This window comes from Meriones unguiculatus, chromosome 3 (assembly GCF_030254825.1).
Source record: "Meriones unguiculatus strain TT.TT164.6M chromosome 3, Bangor_MerUng_6.1, whole genome shotgun sequence".
NCBI classification, from domain to species: domain Eukaryota; kingdom Metazoa; phylum Chordata; class Mammalia; order Rodentia; family Muridae; genus Meriones; species Meriones unguiculatus.
The window spans coordinates 48,142,313-48,162,007 of NC_083351.1; the positions used below are offsets into that span (position 1 = coordinate 48,142,313).

Below are 19,695 nucleotides of genomic sequence, written 5' to 3' on the forward strand. Positions count from 1 at the left end.
TTCTGAGACTTTGCAAAGCCCCCTGAAAGCTCAGGGCTTCCGGGTTTTATCCCCTTTCCACGTTTTGACTTGAGCCCAGTACCTGGCTTTCAGAACAGAGCCTGCACGCTCTGACATGCCATGACAATCGTTTTATGATTCTAGAATTCCCAATCTAGTTATCACGGCCGTTTTCTCAGCGTACCTTCGCAGGATGGTCTGAGGTGATCCCACTCGCCGGTCTCCAAACATGTGATCTTGTTCACTCCCACCAGCTGGTGCCCTTCCTCACAGGAAAATGTGACTTCGGCACCCACGGTATAAATTTCACCCGAAGAGTGGCCATTTTCTGGATTTTCTGGAGCTTTACACCTTACAGGTTCTTAAAGGAAAGTTTTTGTGGAATAATGAGTTGTGCTCACACAGCCATACATAGTCTCAAAGCAAAAGAAGTCTAGAGCAGTGACGGCAACTATAAACACGGGACAGAGGCTTTCGAGGGGAGAGGCACACAGGCTTGCTGGACATTAGCCGGGAAATACATTCAATAAGCACAGGAAATACATTCAATAAGCACTTAAACATTAACACTTGGACCCCCTTGATGTTGTATTTAGCGGTAGTTGTGAGCTGCCCAGTGTGGGTGCTGGGAATCAGACTCACGTCCTCTGCAAGACCAGTGTGCTCCTAACTTAGCCATCTATCCAGCCCAAGTTGTGTGTGTGTGTGTGTGTGTGTGTGTGTGTGTATGCAGGTGCCCATAGGAACCAGAAGAGGGCACCAGATTCATTGGAGCTGGGGTTACAGGCAATTGAGAACTGACCAAGGTGGGTGCTGGGATCTGAATTTAAGTCTGTGATAGAGCAGGACATACCTTTAAGTAACTGCCAACCCTTTTTGTTAGCTTCTAAACAATAATACGGAAATTTTATGTGGCTGTGAAGGTAGTTATCTAATGGGGAAGCAGAGGTGCCGTGAGCGCGTGTCTCAGAAGGCTCCCCCACCTCACCTCAACCTCTGACACAGTTACAAACAGTGACCAGTTTGCTTTCAAGCTGATGTAACAATTGCACAATCCTGATTGCTGCCAAGCCTGATGACCCGAGTTCGATCCCTGTGACCCACATGGTAGAAGGAAAGACTTGCAAATTGTCCTCTGACCTTCCCACAAGTAACAGAAAGCTGAGGGGTGGGTGGAGGATGTGTGGATTTACTCTTTTTCAAGATCATCAGGTTATGGAAATCAAAGATTTGTTTATTTTCTTAATAGCAATAGACACCTAGCACAGAGTATGGCCCACAATTGCTCTAGTATCTTACTAGAACAATTTACTATACCTCAGCCTTTTAAGGACTGTGAAGGAATAAAAGGTAAATGTAATTGTAGGATTAGATTTGGGAAAATAGCTATAAATAAGTAGAAAAACTGATGTCCAAACACTTAGTATTTTACATAGCAGATATTATCTAATTGAAACACAGGAAAAAGTTATAAAAAATCTGTAAGATGAATTACAAAAAAGAAATTAAAGTTGTCTTCTGAAATTCTTTTGAGACATGAAATTATAATAAATGAGTCTTTGCTTTTCATCAGGCCTAAGACACCTTTTAAAACTGTTTCCTGGTTCCTGTCTTAACTCACTTTCAGGACAACATTCTACATTTTCAGGATTATTTTCCCTCTCTTTGAGTGGAAATATTGTTATAATGTTCTTATGTTTTATTCCTTTTTTAAAACTCATCTTTTCATGATAGAAAATGCATCTAAATATGAAATTGTCCTTGTAACCTTTTGCATTGTGCTCTCAGATAGTACAGAGATAGCACTTGAATCTTTTCATGTGGAGAATAATATGACAGGAATGTAGATATTCAGCTTTTTCTGTAACCAAGAAGACATTTGTGTACCCTAGTTTACATTTCTATAGCTATTGTGTGACTCACTGGCACACTGTTTTTGTTGTTGCTACTATTCACTGCCCCCTCCTCTCCTGCCCACCCCTGAAACAGAATCCCTACCTTATCTAACTGTCTGTTTCAGACGGTATCACTTTACTTTGTGGTCCACAGCCTGAAGTTTGGACTCAGTCTTTAATCCCTCTTTACTTTCCTTCTCACTGAGCTCTGGCAGACATACTTGTAACAGATTTAGGAAGACCTTAGTGAGTTCAGCCAGCATTGCCAGAGCTACCACAGAGGAGGGATATGCGGGGAGGTGAGATCTCAACTTCTTCCAAAAAGACAAAATTCTGTGTGACTGAGGCAAGGGAAAGAGATTGATGGTGAAGCCCCGAAAAGCACCTTCCTCGCTCTGTTTGAGCCCATGAGGCCACATGGTATTTCTGACTCTATTGTCATTGTTATCAATTGTGCTCCAGAAAGTGGGAAGTCAGGCCAAATTCCATGCTAATTAAGACGATATGTTCTTCCTCACCTATCCCTTTGGCCTTTGAGCATGAAACCCCTATGTTAGTTTTTAAATATCATACCCTTACAATGCAACCGAGAGACGGCCGTCTATACCTGCGCAGTGCTTCCCATCTCCCGTGTGCGGCGGGTTGCACGAGCATGTGTAGGATCCATTGGTGTTCAGGCAAGAGGCGTGCTCACTGCAGTCGGACCCGACAGCACACTCATCGACATCTGAAACGAAGACAGCTTACCAACAGTCCCGCCGACTCACTTGCCTTGGGTGTCAAATACTTGTTTTTGCTTATAGGTTGTTACTTATCACTGAACATACAGAACTCTAAGCATTTTTAAGGAAATTTAAAGTGAAAACATTGTGCAGATGAGCCATAAAAATAAAATCTACAATGAAAATCTACGACTACCCCACGGGATGGGTAAAAGAACAGCGATGGAGCCACGGTCTTAATACTGAACTTGACTAAAGACGAGGGGGCGGTTTTGGCTCCTCTGGGAAGCAGCAGCTGCTTCGCCATTACCCCTTGGCGAGGGCTTACTGAGATGAGGGAGAGTTAGCAAAGGGATGCTGGGAGAGCCTTGGGATTTGTGGTCAATGTTTTCCAAAGAACATGAGTGAATCCACACAGCAGTTGCCAGAGTTTCTCTCACCTAGACACGAAGGAGAAATGCCATTCCAGCTCCCGTTGTCCGTACAGAACATCCTGGAATCACCCAACAAGTAGTAGCCATTGTTGCACTGATAGGTCACGGTGCTGCCGGCATGGAAGTCCTCAGCTGAGTAGAAGCCATTCTCCAAGGCTGGGGGCAGCCCGCAGCGAATGCCTGGAGTGGGGCCGGAAGAACACAAGTGCAGCTGGAACAAAGCGCTCAAAGGACATCTTATTTGCGTGGACCTGGTTCCATGGTGGTTGCCTTCGGTAGCTACTTTTTTCCTACTGTATACAAACATTGTAGGAGTGCTCTACATTGCTTGCCACACATGTGCTCTCAGCATGTAGCATGGTGTCTAGTTCACAGTAGGCACGCAGTTCATTCATTCATTCAAAAACAAAAACATGGCGCTCTTTCTACCCTTTAGGCACTGCTTTAGGTTCTGGGTTTAGAGCAGTGGACCAAATAGGTGGGACTCCTGCTTTGTGGTGCTTCCTGTCTAGCAAGGTGGACAGACAAGATTAAATGGATGCTGTGTCAGGTGGTAACTGATATTCTGTATTTATTACGGTAATCTTGGATAACAAATCTCCCCACTTCATCCACCTACCGCTTGCTTAGTTTCCTGGCCTTTATCATTGTTGTGTTTTGTAAATAAAGATTATTATATGCACTTTACCCCCCATCTCTTCTGCCATAATGTAAACACAAGAACACGGCTGGCATCTCTCGAACCTGTGTCAACGTGTAGCTAAGGGCAGTATTTTAAAGCTTGCTGAGTCAATGAGTGAGTGGAGATACTCACTCAGCTCAAGACACCTCTTGTTCCTCTTTGCTCATCCAGCAATGGCACACTCTGGGGTGGCTCCCTGCCCTACAAGGTCCTGGCTTCACTTAACTCTAGTTCCTTGCCACCACTCGGCACATTTATCAGGAGCATTTATCTAGCATTCTCCAAGTGCTCATATGGGTGCCATAACTGTCTGGAGCCAGCAAGTGAGTTGGACAAAGGCTGCTCACGTTCACAGTGAGGGAGTGGCTGTGACCACTGCCCTTGGTTCAAACAGTACTGTACAGGATTCCCGACCATCTGGAAGCCCGGATCACAGAACACGCTGACTTTGGAGCCTGGCTTTCGATCCCCTGATGCAGTTCTCAGGTGAGGCACGGATCCTTCTAAAGACGGGCAATCTGAGGGCAAAGAGCACAGGCACAGAGCATGTCAGCAACACAGCACTGGGGCCATGGAGCGAAGGGACTCAAATTCTCAATTGTACCATCAGTGGCTGGTGTTGTTGTGTTAAACCAAGTTACCACATACCCCAGTCTTGACAAGCGAAATGATAAAGAAAAAAAAAATTCTTATGTGTGTAATCAAGCAATTCTCCTTTATTTTTTACCCAAAATAAAAATTGTTAGGTATTTTTAAAGGATATTTTCTTGAGACAGGGTTTCTCTGTGTAGCCCTAGCTGTCTGCCTTGAATTCTGCCTCCCAAGTACTGGGATTAGAGGCATGCAGCACCACTGCCTTGCAGATATTTAAAAAGGAACAAATGACATTTGGGGTGTAGTAGTGCACTATTCTTGTAAATTTTCTTAAGTCTTGAATTCCACAACATTTTAAGAATTCATTTAAATGTACTGATTTTAGGAAATAGTTTCTATTTTCCAGAGTGAACATTCTGTGTGTAGGTGGGAACAGTCAATGTTTTTATCTGTTCCACAAAAGTAACCTCATCTCAAAATGGAGCATGGGAATTTGGTGATGTTATGAGCAAAATCGGGTATTTGGTGGTTATCTTGCAGAAAACCCAGGTTCAATTCCCAGGACCCACACTGAGGATCACAATCATCCTTAATTCCAGTTCCAGGAGATCTCCCCATCTGGCCTTCAAGGGTACCGGGCACCGATGTGGTACAGACATATGTGCAGGCAAAACAGGCATATAAAAATAAAATTTAAAAACCTAGAAAAAAATACAAAGAAAACAAATCCAGGGCCTTCCACTCGTATTTTTAATTTAATTTTATCTTTATCCAAATATCCTACCTAACTACTTTGCATCTGCTATACGGAAAGAATTTCAATTTTCAAAACACCCTTTGGATAGACATAAGGTAGATGTGAATCCTAGTTAAGGGGCAGATTGGCATGTTTCTTGATGAGACCATAAGAGAATTCTGAATTGTATGCATTCAACAAAACATTCCAGAAGAATCAAGACACGGAATAAGAGAGAAATACTCACCAGAACAGAATATGCTGCTGGAATCAACCTTCACCTTCCCTGTGATTCCGGACAAGAAATCTGGCCATGCTAATACGTTCCCCCGACTGAGTTCCTGTGGGCAGGAGCTGGCCAGTGACTTCACCTACGAGTTTAAAGTATGCTTTTAGATAAACCTTCTACTAAGATGGAGTGTGCACATCATACTTAAGCCTGCTGAGTCAGCAACAGATTGTTGTGGCAGAGGTGAAGGGAAGCATATTTTTACAATCATTCTATGACTGCATAGGCAACAGGGAATTTTCTTCCTTTTTCCAATTCCCATCATTAGTTCTCCCTAGTATTTCTCCCACTTAAAAGACCCAAGGTTGCCTGAAATTTTGAAATTCTTTTCATAGAGTTCCTTGTCTAGATGTTAAGGTTTGTTATGGTGTAATTTTTCCCCAGAATATATTACTTAAGCTGTGTGTGTGTGTGTGTGTGTGTGTGTGTGTGTGTGTGTGTGTGCATGCCACCTGTGTTCAGATGCTTGAAGTGGCCAGAAGAGGGCATCATAGCTTCTGGAGCTGGAGTTATAGGGAGTTGTGAACTGCCTCTAGGAGTTCTGGGAACTGAACTTGGGTCTTTTGCAAGAGCAGCAAGTGTTCTAAACCACGGAGCTACTTCTCCAGCCCCATCTGTCAGTAAGATTTTGAGAATGAATATTTATCAAGCCATCTCCACAGGGCAAACAATCTCACAAATGTGTACACGGCCTTTTGGCTAATGTTACCAGAACTCTGTTATGTAGATGTCTTCCTCTTTACTTTATAGTTAAGAAAAATGAAGCTTAAAGAAATGGAGCAGCACGATTGAAACCATCTCAGAAATACTGTAGTTAACCTGGGGTTGGATCTCAGGTTGTTGGACACAAGCCTGCTTGAAACACAAGGCTATCTGTTTCTGTCTATGGATGTTCTCACACCATTTTAAGTTTAGCCAGAGAAATCTGAAGTAGGACTCTCTATGATTCTTACCAACTCAGAAATTATGACATTTTTACAGAATACTCATTTCCACTTAATGTCAGAACATCACTGAGCAACCAAAAAGATCATCAATGGAAATCACTGTAGATAAAATTTGCCTAGCAGACCATGCCATCCATGGTCCATTCATCAGTGATGAATCCTGCTAATTAGGAGTTTACAATAAGACACATCATCATTAGGCTGTTTAACTAGGTTTGTACCTTTGTATCTCATTACTGTCATACACTGAAAATGGAATTGACCTGCTGTGGAGACAGGACATAGTCCCAGAGGTTGAGCTGGCTTATGGAGCCCACAAAAGACTCAGCTGGGTTGAATCCTTCTCCTTTTTTGTCTTGCTCTTGCCCAAGAACTAATGCACCACCACCTACAAAGAGAAAGAGAGGGAGGGAGAGAGTGAGAATAAAGAGACAAACTGCCCTAACGGTTTGCTGCTCTCCAAATGCTAATTTAATGACAGTATAGCTAATGTGAATGTATGAAAGACTCATTGCAAGCTGAACCATGTAACTTTGTTGCACGGATTAGCAACAAGGACAGATTAAAATTAAGTTTCTGTAGACCATCAAAGGCAGTTGGAAGGTGAGCCCACCAGTCTCCAGTGAATAGTACACATGGCTCCCTGACTCTGATCTTGGAGTTTTTTTTTTTTTTTTTTTTTTTTTTTTGTCATGGATGTTTTTCTCCTCTCTCCTGTCCATTCAACTCTGTTTCAGCCTTCGAGTGAGGCTTGTTGAATGCAGCAGGTACTCACGCAGCTCCTAATGACGTGGTGGCAACACTATCAGGGTTGGAACTGCACAGGTGACAAAGCAAAGCTTTTCTGCATAGGGGGGTGGTGGTGTAGTAATTCAAAGAGATGATATATACAGGAAATACTTTTCCATATGTGGTGGTGAGTCAAAAAAATGGAAGCATGTAGAAGAGAATAACTGAAAAGACACACACAAACAGGGGGTGGGGATTAGAAAGACTTGCTTGAATAAGAGTTAGTTCTATGCAGATAAAAGGCACAGTGTTTCTGGGCAGCGGTGTAAAATGCCAGAAGGAATACAATTATATGGTGTGTGGGACTCAGGTTAAGGGTGACTGTCTACAGCCCCTTGGGTCTCTCTGGCAGTCTGTGTGCCGCAGTTCATAATGAGCCCCACCCAACGGATCTCTGTGCATTCTCAGTAAGTAGGACAGGCAGTGAGAGCATGAAAGGGGACCGCTGGGAGTCTGAGCACGTGGACTTGAGCAGAGCAATCCACCTCTGGGAGTCTCTCTCCTTCGACCATCTAAAATGGAAAGTTACTCATCATTAAGTTAAACCCACATGTCACTGTAGTAAAACCATTGAGTAAATTTATGTAAAAGCAGAATTTTTTGAAAAGTAGTAATTAAGCATAAAAAGCATTACAAGGAAGTTGGGGTTCTATAGTGGCTTTCTGATCAAATATATTTTGCTCGGAGGCACACATTGTTAGCACAAGATATTTTTTAAAATTTTGTTTTGTTTTGCTTGAGACAGTGTCTTGCTCTTCCCAGGCTGGTCTCAAACTTACTATGTAGCCAAAGATGGCCTTCAACCTCTGAGCCTTGTCTCTGCTTCCCAAGTGCTACTATTACAGGAATTTCCTACCAGGCCCTGGCTCAGAACGATATTTTAAATTTATTGAGAGTGGTTTCATCAAAGCCTTGGCAAACATGATCTTAATCTTGTAAACAACCATACAATTAAAAAATGACTGCCAGGAATTGAACCTAGGGCCTCTCATATGACAGGCAAATGCTCACCATTCAGCTGTGTCCAACTCTATGGTCTTTAAAGGCAGCTTGCGTTTTGGTCTCCAAGTAAGATCACCATAAACAACTTTGCTATTGTTTCTGGCTGATGATTTCTGGTTCTTCTAGGTTAATCTCCCTAATTCAGATCCTTGCATGTTGTCTTCGCTGCCTGCATTCATGCAACCTCACGAGTTCCCTTTTCTTCCCTCCCCTCACAGCAGTGTCCCTTGCCTCTGTTCCTATAGCCACCCACCACGGCTGTCATGTCTGCTTAGAACCCAGGCTGCCCTCTTGACTGAGCTGGTTCTTGCGTTAGTGTGAGGGTTCATGTCACGGCACATGGGCATGATTTGTCTCTCTATTACATCAGTATTGCTGAAAGGAGAGTGCCTGTCTCCTGTTTGTCACTTGAAATATACCTTTCCCTCTCAGGAGAGTAGAACCAAGGGCTCCTGACTCTTCTGATATTAATCCTCTCCCTTTGCTGGGGGCCCTTTGTCCTCTGGTTGGAAACATCGTTGTCAGGTAGTGTCCCATCCCCACCCTGCCCCCACACTCGATTGCTCCATTCTGACCATGCCTGGAATCTTAGAGGTCATCAGTGACATTCCACTGACTTTGGGACAAATCCTCAGCTGTTAACGTGCTCTCCAAGACTTTGTATGATTGGCCATGACCTTTATGCACAGCCTCGTTTCAGTGCATGGTACATTCATTCGTTCCACCTGATTCCAGATACTTCCACTGATCGCTGTTTAATTCTTTCTACAAAGTCTGATCTTTTTCACTCGTTAATGCTTGTCTAGCCTTAGAACTCAGGGAAGGCATCTCTCTGGCCTTCACCAACACTTACTCTACACAGCTCCTTAGCTGGGGGCTGTTATGAAACTGTGTCCCATTCCTCTACAGCGATTGCTGCTGTTTGAAACCACATCTGATTATGGATCTAAAACAACATATCACTCCTCCACCACACTGAAACCTTCCGGAGGGCAGAGGTCATATGGATTTTGCTCAGTGGGTGCCTGACTTACTTAGGAGTGGGCTCTCAGTATATATTCCCTATTGTTACAAGTGAATGAATTTTAGTGCCATTTCTATAATCTTTTAATAGTACAAAGTAAAAAAAAGAGACACAGTTACTAAAATACAAATTAAATATCTGTTTTGAGGCTCTGAAAAGGTGATCTCATCACATTTTCCTGAGGATTTATCTTTTGTTATAGATTTATTAGTATATTTACCTTGGTTCAATATTACTTGGTTCTAGAATATAATAATTCATTTTTAATATTTTAAGCTATTTTTGTTGAATTTTACTTTACCTAGACACTATTTTTTAAGTATTGGAAACACGAGGAAAGTGAAGAATAATGACAACTACATAGTTCTTCCATTACTATATCTACACAAGTCCAAATTTTTTGCCATGTAAGCCTGCAGCAATTTTCAAACTAACCTCCCCCACCCCTGAATTTTTAAAGTGACTTTAGAGGAAAAGTTGAGTTCTACTTGAGAAAGGACACAAAATCTGGAAAATATGCCCAGTGATTCAGCTTATATACTTTGTCCCTTCCATCCCACTGCAAAAACAAAGAAACAAAGAAACAAACAAAAACAACAACAACAAAAAACAAAAAAAACAAACAAACAAACTCAGAGAAGCCCCCAAAAAGTAGTAAGCAAGCAAACCAGCAAGCAAGCAAGATACACCGGTAGTTAATGGCGTCCTTAGAAGGCAGCTGAGTAAATGCTCCTAACCCAGCTTGCTTCCTGGTCAAAGCAAGATCCCCAAAGGCTTCTCTCACACACTTATGCGGCTTATAGTCAAGATGACTGATGGGTTAGGTAGGTGAAAGACACAACTGTGGGTCTTTCCTGGAAGCAATGACAACACAGCTGGCCTTCAGAGTCTCATGCGCATGTACTCCTTTCGCTATGACATACCAGGTATGGCTTTGCCAACGGAGAGGCCGGTACCACCGTCAGATAATTTCCCATCTATATAGACCCTCCAGACTCCACCAGTACTTGTCCATGTGATTCCAATATGATGCCAAATGCCATCATTTACAGAGGGGCAGTTGGTGATCCTTTCCTTTCCATTCACATAAAGAACCCAGCTGTGGAGAGAAAGGGGATACAGTCAATGGTCACACTTTAGAATTTTTTTTTTTTCCGGGGGCACATCACTCTTTATCACGTTTGTGGTTTGTGTGTGTGTGTGTGTGTGTGTGTGTGTGTGTAAAGTACTTATGAAATCCACTAATCATTTCCCCCTCCATTTGATAATATTTTAAAAGAAGATCTAAATTACAGATCTAAATTACAAATTAGCAGCAGAGTACTAATTACACTAAATTCTAGCTCAATGTAAACAATGAGGAATGAGAAAAAAGTCTTAGGATGAGCCAAGGTAATTAAAACAATTCACCCTCCTTGGAAAGTCAAGAGGAAGTGAGAGTTGCTAAAATGTCTAACTGATATCCTTACTCTAGAATATGTGTTTTCTAAGACTAGAAATGAACTTCAGATGTCCATAGGCTTCCCCTTCCATCTGATGCTAGTCTATCAGGTCTCATCAGAACTGTCTGCACTGTCTTCCTCTGTGGCCTGGTAGGGCTGCTCCTCCCTCAGGGGGAGGTGATCAAAGAGCAGGCCAATCAGTTCATGGGAGACTGATACTCCAACCAAGGACCATTCATGGAGATAATCTAGAACCCCAACACAGATGTAGCACATGGCAGTTCAGTGGCCAAGTGGGTTCCATAGTAATGGGAAGAGGGACTGTCTCTGATCTTAGACATTTTACATTAGCCTGAGCAGTCTAAGACAATTGTCAGACTCATTACATAGTAGCTCAAATACATCTATCCAAATAAAAGAACCACAAGAGGTTTCCATAAACCCTACCACTCAGGGAAGTGCTGTGAAGATAGTGGAAAGTGTCCAAAGACAAGTATGTACGTTTTATCTCAAGTGTTTGCAAATGCCTTAAGTTTTCCTCCCAAAAGTTCAAATTCACAAAAAAGAATTCTGCTTGGTGAGAGTTTTACTAAAATAATGAGATTCCCCTAGCTTGAGAGGGAAAAAGATCCCAGTAGGTCTTTTGGACCTGTAAGCTGCTCATTAGGCCAACGTGATGGGTGAACCTGAGAAGAAAGGCCTCCGTGGAACACCATGCAGCCTAGCCACGGGTGGACTTGCAGTCTTGATGAGGAATGCAAATATGGAAAAGAGTGGGGGTATGCAAAGGACCACAGAGGCCAAGCCAGTGGACAGATCAGCAATAACTAGTGTGGACAGGTGACCAGTGGTTTGGCCTGTTCAGGTCCATGGCTCTTCAGCAAAATTCTAGGTAGAACTGGAATGACATTATAGACAGTGCCGAGGGAAGGATTCTGGCATTAGATATAATTCTTCTTAATGGAACAAAGAATTCTGCCTTGTACATTGAAACTGTGCTTAATACACCTGTCTCCCCCAGGTAAGTGTCACGGACGGCCCTTACTCTTTGGATGTCCTGCTGTGTAAAGAAAGAGAATCGTTCTCTTGAGAGTTAGGCCTAACCTTCCTATGATATGACTTGTTGGGGGCAGGTCATGGCACATTATTTGGTCTTTTTGTTTTGCTGTCTGTAGAAGGGGCAGCATTTGCTCAAGGCATTTTTAATATCAAATAAAATAATGCCTATGAGATCACCAACACACATGTCAATAGTTGTCACTGACACCGAGCTTTCCCATAGAGCCCATCCAGGTGTTCCAGTTGACTTGTTGTCATCCATGCCTCTATGTTCCCCTGTTCCCAGCTCTAAGGTCAGAAGGTGATCCCTGAGCGGGATTCAGCTCTAACTTGGTGTCAGGAGAAGCCCTCCATGCCACATCCATCCTAACTCCTGCTTACCCATTGTAATCAGTCAGGAGGAAGGTGTTGTCTTTGTCACCCTCAAGTGCATAGGAGATCGGCGTCCCGTAGTTGATGATGTCAGAGGATTTCATCCAGAACGTGCAGGTTATGGAATGGAGAGACGGGAGCACTCCATCTAGCATGACATACCCATAGATGCCAGAAACTTCAAAATCCAGGTTAAAACCTGAAGGCTGTTCTGCAACAAGTAAAGAGGACGTGGAGAATGTGGTATTCCTGCACAGTTCTGGTTGCCCAGGGAAAGTGGTAGGCAAGAAGTTCCAATTCCAATTCAGCTAATTAAGCAAACATGGAGATTTGAGAAGTGAACACTTATTTAACCAGTGAGTCTCCATAATAATGCATGGGGGACACAGTTGCTGAAAGGAGCAGAAAAACAGGGTTGGTGAGGTAGAAGGGTTGAGAGCTGATAAAGCAGGACGTATGCTGCCCAGGCAGGTTGATGCTACAGACGAGGAAAGGGGCTAGTTCAAGGGCAGCATCACCTCACTCAGGGATCTGTCTTTTCTCTAGCTGGTAGCAATTTAGCTCTTCCCCTGTTCAGCTCTGCAGAGCCTACTTTATAACAAAAGTCTTTACCTAAAAAACTTCAGTCTCCTGAGAAAGCAAAGTAGCATTGGTCTATAGACTCTCTGACCTACCTGTCCATCACCTTTCACCACCCAAGCCAAGCTTTTTAGGGTGTTCTTTCTAGACACATGAAAAAAAATGGAGCAATGAAAATTAAAGGTAACACAATCTCAGGGAAGAACACTTTGTTTGGTTCATTCGTTTGAGCTCAACTTCACAACACAGTAAATATGGTTAACAACAGCTCATTGTACAAAATTGCTAAGATACATATTTTAGTATTCTCAGAACAAAATGTGGGAAGCAGTCGGGGTAACAGGTATGTTAACTAGGCTGCTTTAAATATTCTACGTTGTATTCATAAGTCATAACATGCTCTTTACAGTCCACAAACACATATAATTGTAACGTTTCAACTTTCAATTGTGAAAATACCATTAAAGTGAACAAGATTGGGATTGGGGTGATGGCTTAGTGGGGAAGTGCCAGCTTATGCGAACGTGAAGGCATGAATTCCCCACCCTAGCACCTGCATAAAAAGCCAGACATGGTGGCATGTCTGTAATCCCAGTTTTGGGAGGTGGAGACAAGAGGATCCCTAGTGCTTCCTGGTCTACCAGTCTAGGCAGTGAACTCTTGATTCAGTGAGAGGCTTTCCCCCAACAGAAATCCAGCAGAGAGCAGTTGACACTGACTTCTGGCCTTTACTCTCACACATATGCATACATGTGTGTAAGCACACACACATGTGTACACGAACAAAAGCAGGCCTACATGCACTAACAAGACCACAAACAAGAAAGAAAAGGAGAAAGAGGAGGAGTGATCTCTGAACATCTGGTGTGTGCCAGAGCCTGGATACATGCAGCAAAAACCAAAAGGTTAAAAAGGAAAATGTGGAAGACTTCTACCAAACTGTTCTCTCCATTTTCCTCTTAGATCTAAGCTTTGGCTTCCTCATCCATGTTGTCAGGAATTATGAGAGCAGCGCCTCATTTATGGCTGGCTGTGGAGATGAAATATGGTTGGGTGTGAAGATGAAATGCTTAGCAGAGCCTCTAGTGTACAGGCAGTACGTGACATGGATAAAACCCGGCTCTGTCCTATAAGTTATTCCGGGTATTGCTAACAGTCATTCTGAGTTCACACACATCTGTCTCAATCCTGCGTTCATACAGACCTATCTCATACCTGAGTTCATACACATCTGTCTTACACCCTGAGTTCATACACACCTATCTCATGCCTGAGTTCAACACAACTGTACCACACCTGAGTTCAAACAAACCCATCTCACACCTGAGTTCACACACACCTGTCTCAGTCTGAGTTCATACACACTTGATTCATGCCTGAGTTAATACATACCTGTATCACGCCTGAGTTTATACACACCTGTCTCATGCCTGAGTTCATACAACCTGCTCCACCTCTGAGTTCATGCATACCTGTCTCACACCTTTGGCCTGAAAATCCCGGTTGGCATTTACAACTGTACGAGTTCAGCTCGTCCACGCAAGTTGCACGGTTCCTGCACGGGTTGGACTGACATTCATTGATGTTCAGCTCACAGTGTGGCCCTGTGAAGCCTGCTGGGCACTGGCACCTGGAAAGAAAAGAAACATAGCAACAGAAGCTATTAGAGGATTTGTTAGAGAAACTTGTATCCCCAACTTATGACAACCTTGTTTCAGAAGATGTCAGGGGGAAAAAAGTGTTTAAAATTGTTTACTTTCCCCATTCATCCAATTGTGATTGAACCCGTTTAAGACACCCTCCGTCAGAAACAGAATGAAATAAAGCAAAAAGCAATTCTGGAACAAGGGTATGTATGAAGAGTTTATGTGTAGTGAATTCTTTCCCCACAGAAATTCCTAGAAAACAGGAGTAGTTCTGATTCTATTCTAAAGCCTTTTTATTTTTTAAGCCAATTTATCATAATGAGATAATGCTGGTGTCATTCCCTCCTCACTGATGAGTTAAAGTGTGCTATAGCTATTAAGTCATTTGTGGAAATCCTGCTGTCACTGAGTGGTGGGGTGGGAGTCTCAACTTCATTCACTGTGTCAGGATCTGTGATCACAATCAACTGTTTACACACCCTATAACATAAAACACATAATGGCAAACGCTGACCATCCCGCTGGGAAATAGTAAATCTGAGATGGAAATTAGAATTACAGTCCCACAGTGGCAAGAGCAGCTGTGAACCCATTCCCCAGAGTCTAGAAAGTCATTGCACACAAGCTCTGTCTCCTGTGCCCTGTCTCCTGTGTTCATGGCAGCAATGCTCTGTTGGGGTGGACGGAAAAGCAATGCCTGGTACACTCATGTCATAGATGCTGAGCAGCCTTTGTGACAAATGAACCACGGCAAATACATTTATTTGACAATGCCTGAAAACAATGTTAAAATGGTAAATGACAAATGGTATTGATGGAGTGTATCCGACATCTAAAACCATGCTGTGTATTGCTTATTGTGAGTGAGGTAGTAAAATATAAACTATATGTCTAAATAGAAACTTCAGAATACTGATTACCACTAGGAGAGAGAAACAGACAGACAGATAGACAGACACAGAGAGATAAAGAGTCTGTATGCAAACTGGAGGGAATCCAGCCCAATCTTTAGAACTTACTCCTTTAAAACAAAAGGTGTGACTCAAACACAGAACATATTAGGATTTGCCAGTCATAGAGATGAAAGCGTGTCTATTCATCTCGCAGTCTTCTTCATGACTGGTGGCCATGACATCGACACAGCACATTCACCTGGAGCTGCCACTGACGTTGCTCTGAAGGAGATGCACGGGAGTGCACGGCACTGGAGGAGGTAAAGGGTGGAGGGCCGTCCTGGCTGGGTCTCTGCACTTCATGGCTAGCAGCGCACCTCTCTTTATCTGACATTGCCACAGCTCCACCCACGATGCTCACTTCACCCACAGCCCTACGTTCTGGAGACAGCTTGTCTTCTGGTTCTAGACATTCTTCTATTATTTTGAGCCCTGGGGTGGTTACTTTTTTTTTTTTTTTTTTTTTTTTTTTTTTTTTTTTTTTTTTTTTTTTTTCTTTTACGACTTACAGTGAGGAGCTCTTTCTTGGAAAACGTGAAGCTTCCATGAGAAAATGATGTTGTATTGATGACACTTCACTTCTACTCTGACAATACAAATTTCACTGGCCTAAACACCTTCCTAGCATATATTTGTATGTGTAGAGATTTGGCTGCTTATAGGAAGATGAAAGGCAAAACTGGAAGGGGACTGTGCTACGTTGTAAGGGGCTAACTTTGATTTTTCTCATTTAACTTTGTGAGCAGATAGATCCAGCAGCAGCGCTAGGACCATGTTTCCTAAGGTTCACCAGCAAGGGCAGTGTATGCTCTGTACTGCAGAAATGCTGTCTCCCCTGTTTCCCTGCAGGCTGGGGGATGCATGGGGGACTCTGGGAGATGGCTATACGGGATGTTCTGCTGCATTCTACGGACACTGTAACTTCTCAGGAAGGCAAAGTCTTCCCCCACAAGGACTTTTATTTTACCCACAAATGCTCAGCTTTTATTGTTTTATTTATCGTGTTCATGTTATATTTCTTTTCACTAAAGATTTCTTTTTTATTTAAATGTATTTATTTTTTATATTAATCACAGGTTATTTACTTTGTATCTCAGCCATAGCTCCCTCACTCCTTCCCTCCCAATCCCACCCTCCCTCCGTCATCTTCTCCCAGCCCCTTTCCAAGTCCACTAATAGGGGAGGACCTCCTCCCCTTCCATCTGACCCTGGCTTATCAGGTCTCTTCAGGACTGGCTGCAATGTCCTCTTCTGTGGCCTAGCAAGGCTGCTCCTCCCTCGGGGTGTGTGTGTGTGTGTGTGTGTGTGTGTGTGTCGAAGAGCTCACTGTTGAGTTCATGTCAGAAATAGTCCCTGTTCCCCTTATTAGAGAACCCATTTGGACACTGAGCTACCATGGTCTATATCTGAGCAGGGGTTTTAGGTTATATCTATACATGGTCCTTGGTTGGAGAAACAGTCTCATGAAAGACCCCTGTGCCCTGATATATTTGGTCCTTGTGGCGCTCCTGTACTCTCCAGGTCTTACTAACTCCCCCTGCTTTCATATGATTCCCTGCACTCTGCCGAAGGTTTGGTTACGAGTCTTAATATCTGCTTTGATACACTGCTTGGTACACTGCTAGGTAGAGGCCCTCTGTGGTAGGCTCCTGTCCTATTACTTGTTTGCTCCTACAGCCAATGCCCATCCCATTTGTCTTTCTAAGTGAGGATTGGTCATCTTACCCTGAGTCCTCTTTCTTGTTTATCTTCTTTCGGTATATAGATTTCAGTTTATTTATCCTATCTTATAAGTCTATATAAGTGAGTATATACCATGTGTGTCTTTCTGCTTTTGGGATACCTCACTCAGGATGACCGATTCTAAGTTCCACCATTTGCCTTCAAGTTTCATGATTTCCTCATTTTTAAATGCTGAGTAGTATTCCATTGTGTAAAAGTACCACAATTTCTGAATCCATTCCTCCATTGAGGGACATCTGGGTTGTTTCCAGGTTCTGACTATTACGGATAAAGCTTCTATAAATAAGGTTGAGCAAATGTCCATGTTGTGTACTTGAACATCTTTTGGATATATGGAGTGGTATAGTTGGATCTTGAGGAATCACTATTGCTATTTGTCTGAGAAAGTGCCAGATTGATTTCCAAAGTGGTTGTACCAGTTTACATTCCCATCAGCAATGGAGGAGGGTTCCCCTTTCTCCACATCCTCTCCAGCATGTATTGTCACTTGAGTTTTTGATCTTAGCCATTCTGATGGGTGTAAGGTGAAATCTCAGGGTCGTTTTGATTTGCATCTCCCTGATGGCTAAGGCGTTGAGCATTTCTTTAAGTGTTTTTTGACTAAAGATTTATAAAGTAAATGTTAGAATATCATGGACTTCTAATGCAGATGGGCCCTCAGGCCCATCATATAGTATCATCATATAGCCCATTTTCATCTTACCTATTGCAAAAATTTCTGTTAAAATGTAGAATTTTTGAAAATACTGGGTCTTGTCTAGTGCTAATATATCAACTTCTGTGCCCTGGGAATATACTTCTTTACTTTCATCATTGTTTTATGCATGTGTGTATTCATGTTCATGTGTGTCTGTGTGTGTCTGCGCATGCACGTGTGCCCATGTGGTGGCCAGGGGTTGGTGTTAGGTGTCTTCCTCTATTATTCTCTACATTATTTTCCAAGACAGGGTCTCTCACTAAACTCAGCATTCACAATTGACTGGACAATGAGCTCCAAAATCCACCTGTCTTTGCCGTCCAATGTTTGGGATGACAGATTGGTACTGCCACAGCAAGCTTTGTGTTACACAGGTGGTGGAGATCTGAACTCGGGTCTTCATGCTTTCTTAACAAGTACTTGACAGCTGGGTCCCCTCTCCAGCTCCTCCTTACACCTTCTATGGTTCCCCAAGTGCTAGCTTAGGTTCCTAACCCTGGCATGTATTACACTCACACACTGCAAACACCTTACCTTGTCTACCTTAAAACTACCAGTTTGAGATTGGAAGTAGAGTTCAACGGTGCTTGCTTAACATGCAGGAAGCCATGGGTTATGCCCCCAGAACTGCAAAACACCAGGGATGGCAGCACATGCATGTGATCCAAGGACTTGGGAGGCTGAGGCAAGAGGATCAGAAGTTCAAAGTCATCCTCAACTACACAGTGAGTACCAGGCCAGATTGTTCTACAGGAGACTCTATCTCAAAACCAGCACCCCCCCACACACACCCACACACACTGAACAAGCAATGACAACAAAAACTCTTAGGCCTATATCTAGGTGTGGCCTTGCCTTATGAGAGTGGTGGTGAGAGTCTATCATGCCTAACTTTGGGTCAGTATGTGAGGACAGCTGATCTGGGGCTTTGCAGTTAATACTCCATTAAGACTGCTCAGTGACTACACAGTCAACGAAACACAAAGTGAAACTCCAGACATGGCCTCTTACCTGAAACTGTTGATGCCATCCTTACAAGTGGCTCCATTTTGGCATGGCTGGCTGAGACACTCATCCACGTTCTTTTCACACCGGGTGCCCAAAAATCCAGGTGGGCATTTGCACAAGAAACCCCCAACTTGGTCTTTGCAAGCTCCATTATTTAAGCAGGGACTGGACTGGCATTCATTGATGTCTGTTTCACAATGCACACCTGGGGATGGGTGAGGATGAGAAAGAGCCGAGATGGTTACCTCCAGAAGAAAAGTGAGACAAATGTGACTCCTTGGCTGCACCTAAAGGAGAGAGACTGCAGAGCCACTGCCACTATACGGCTCAAGATGCAACTTATGATGACTCTGGTTTTGCTGAGTCATTTCAGGAATCTGCAGTTTTGATGCTCAGCTCATGCCATCTTCCTTCTGAAACTATGGTTGGCAATGGACACCTAGCTGAAATAATGCTCTAAAGGACGATACATTTAGTTCCATTTTTTCCTTCTCTCTTAGGCCTCATGTTTTTCCTTCACTAGCACGTTCCTCCTTTAATACTTCTTCCCTAACAATTAAGTGCATATTTTAACCATATTTCTTCTATCAGTTTGCAGAATGTTTTTATATTAATTATACTCATTTATGACCATTATTTACATGACTTGTCTGCAACAGTATATTAATAAAATCCAAATACAATATTTATAGATTATGTTAGTAAATGAACAGATCTTTATTTACAGAATTCTACAGCAAGGGAGGGAAACACAAACTTCTTACCAACGTATCCTTTCACACAGATACAGCGATAGCTTGCCAAGCCATCCGTGCAGGTGCCCTTATTCAAGCAAGGACTGGAGCTACACTCGTTTATGTTTTCTTCGCATACTTGACCTGCAAAGAGTCATAGAGTCTCTGACCTGGAGAAATCATAGTTTTTTTTCAAGCAAGTTGTTAGGTGAGAACAGCAATTGGAAGTCGTGGTTCGTGAGCTTGTGAATTTTCTGCTCTTGCCCAATTACATCAACACAAATATTTCTCTTCCATTTTTGAATTTCAAAAGAAGTTTACCCAGAAATGTAACATATTTGGAATACA

General features: G+C 42.9%; 1 protein-coding gene across 1 annotated transcript in view; it reads right to left on the bottom strand.

The window, feature by feature from the left end:
* Svep1 (sushi, von Willebrand factor type A, EGF and pentraxin domain containing 1) overlaps window positions 1–19,695 on the bottom strand; it is a 191,394-nt gene that overhangs the window by 48,420 nt on the left and 123,279 nt on the right. The window contains exons 23-33 of the mRNA XM_060379952.1: window positions 19,378–19,491; window positions 18,617–18,818; window positions 14,039–14,196; window positions 11,997–12,198; window positions 10,038–10,213; window positions 6,563–6,687; window positions 5,311–5,434; window positions 4,081–4,251; window positions 3,058–3,231; window positions 2,503–2,622; window positions 185–361 (exon numbers count right to left, since the gene is read on the bottom strand). Coding sequence (XP_060235935.1) covers window positions 185–361; window positions 2,503–2,622; window positions 3,058–3,231; window positions 4,081–4,251; window positions 5,311–5,434; window positions 6,563–6,687; window positions 10,038–10,213; window positions 11,997–12,198; window positions 14,039–14,196; window positions 18,617–18,818; window positions 19,378–19,491 — 1,743 coding nt within the window. The remainder of the gene's footprint in view (window positions 1–184; window positions 362–2,502; window positions 2,623–3,057; window positions 3,232–4,080; window positions 4,252–5,310; window positions 5,435–6,562; window positions 6,688–10,037; window positions 10,214–11,996; window positions 12,199–14,038; window positions 14,197–18,616; window positions 18,819–19,377; window positions 19,492–19,695) is intronic.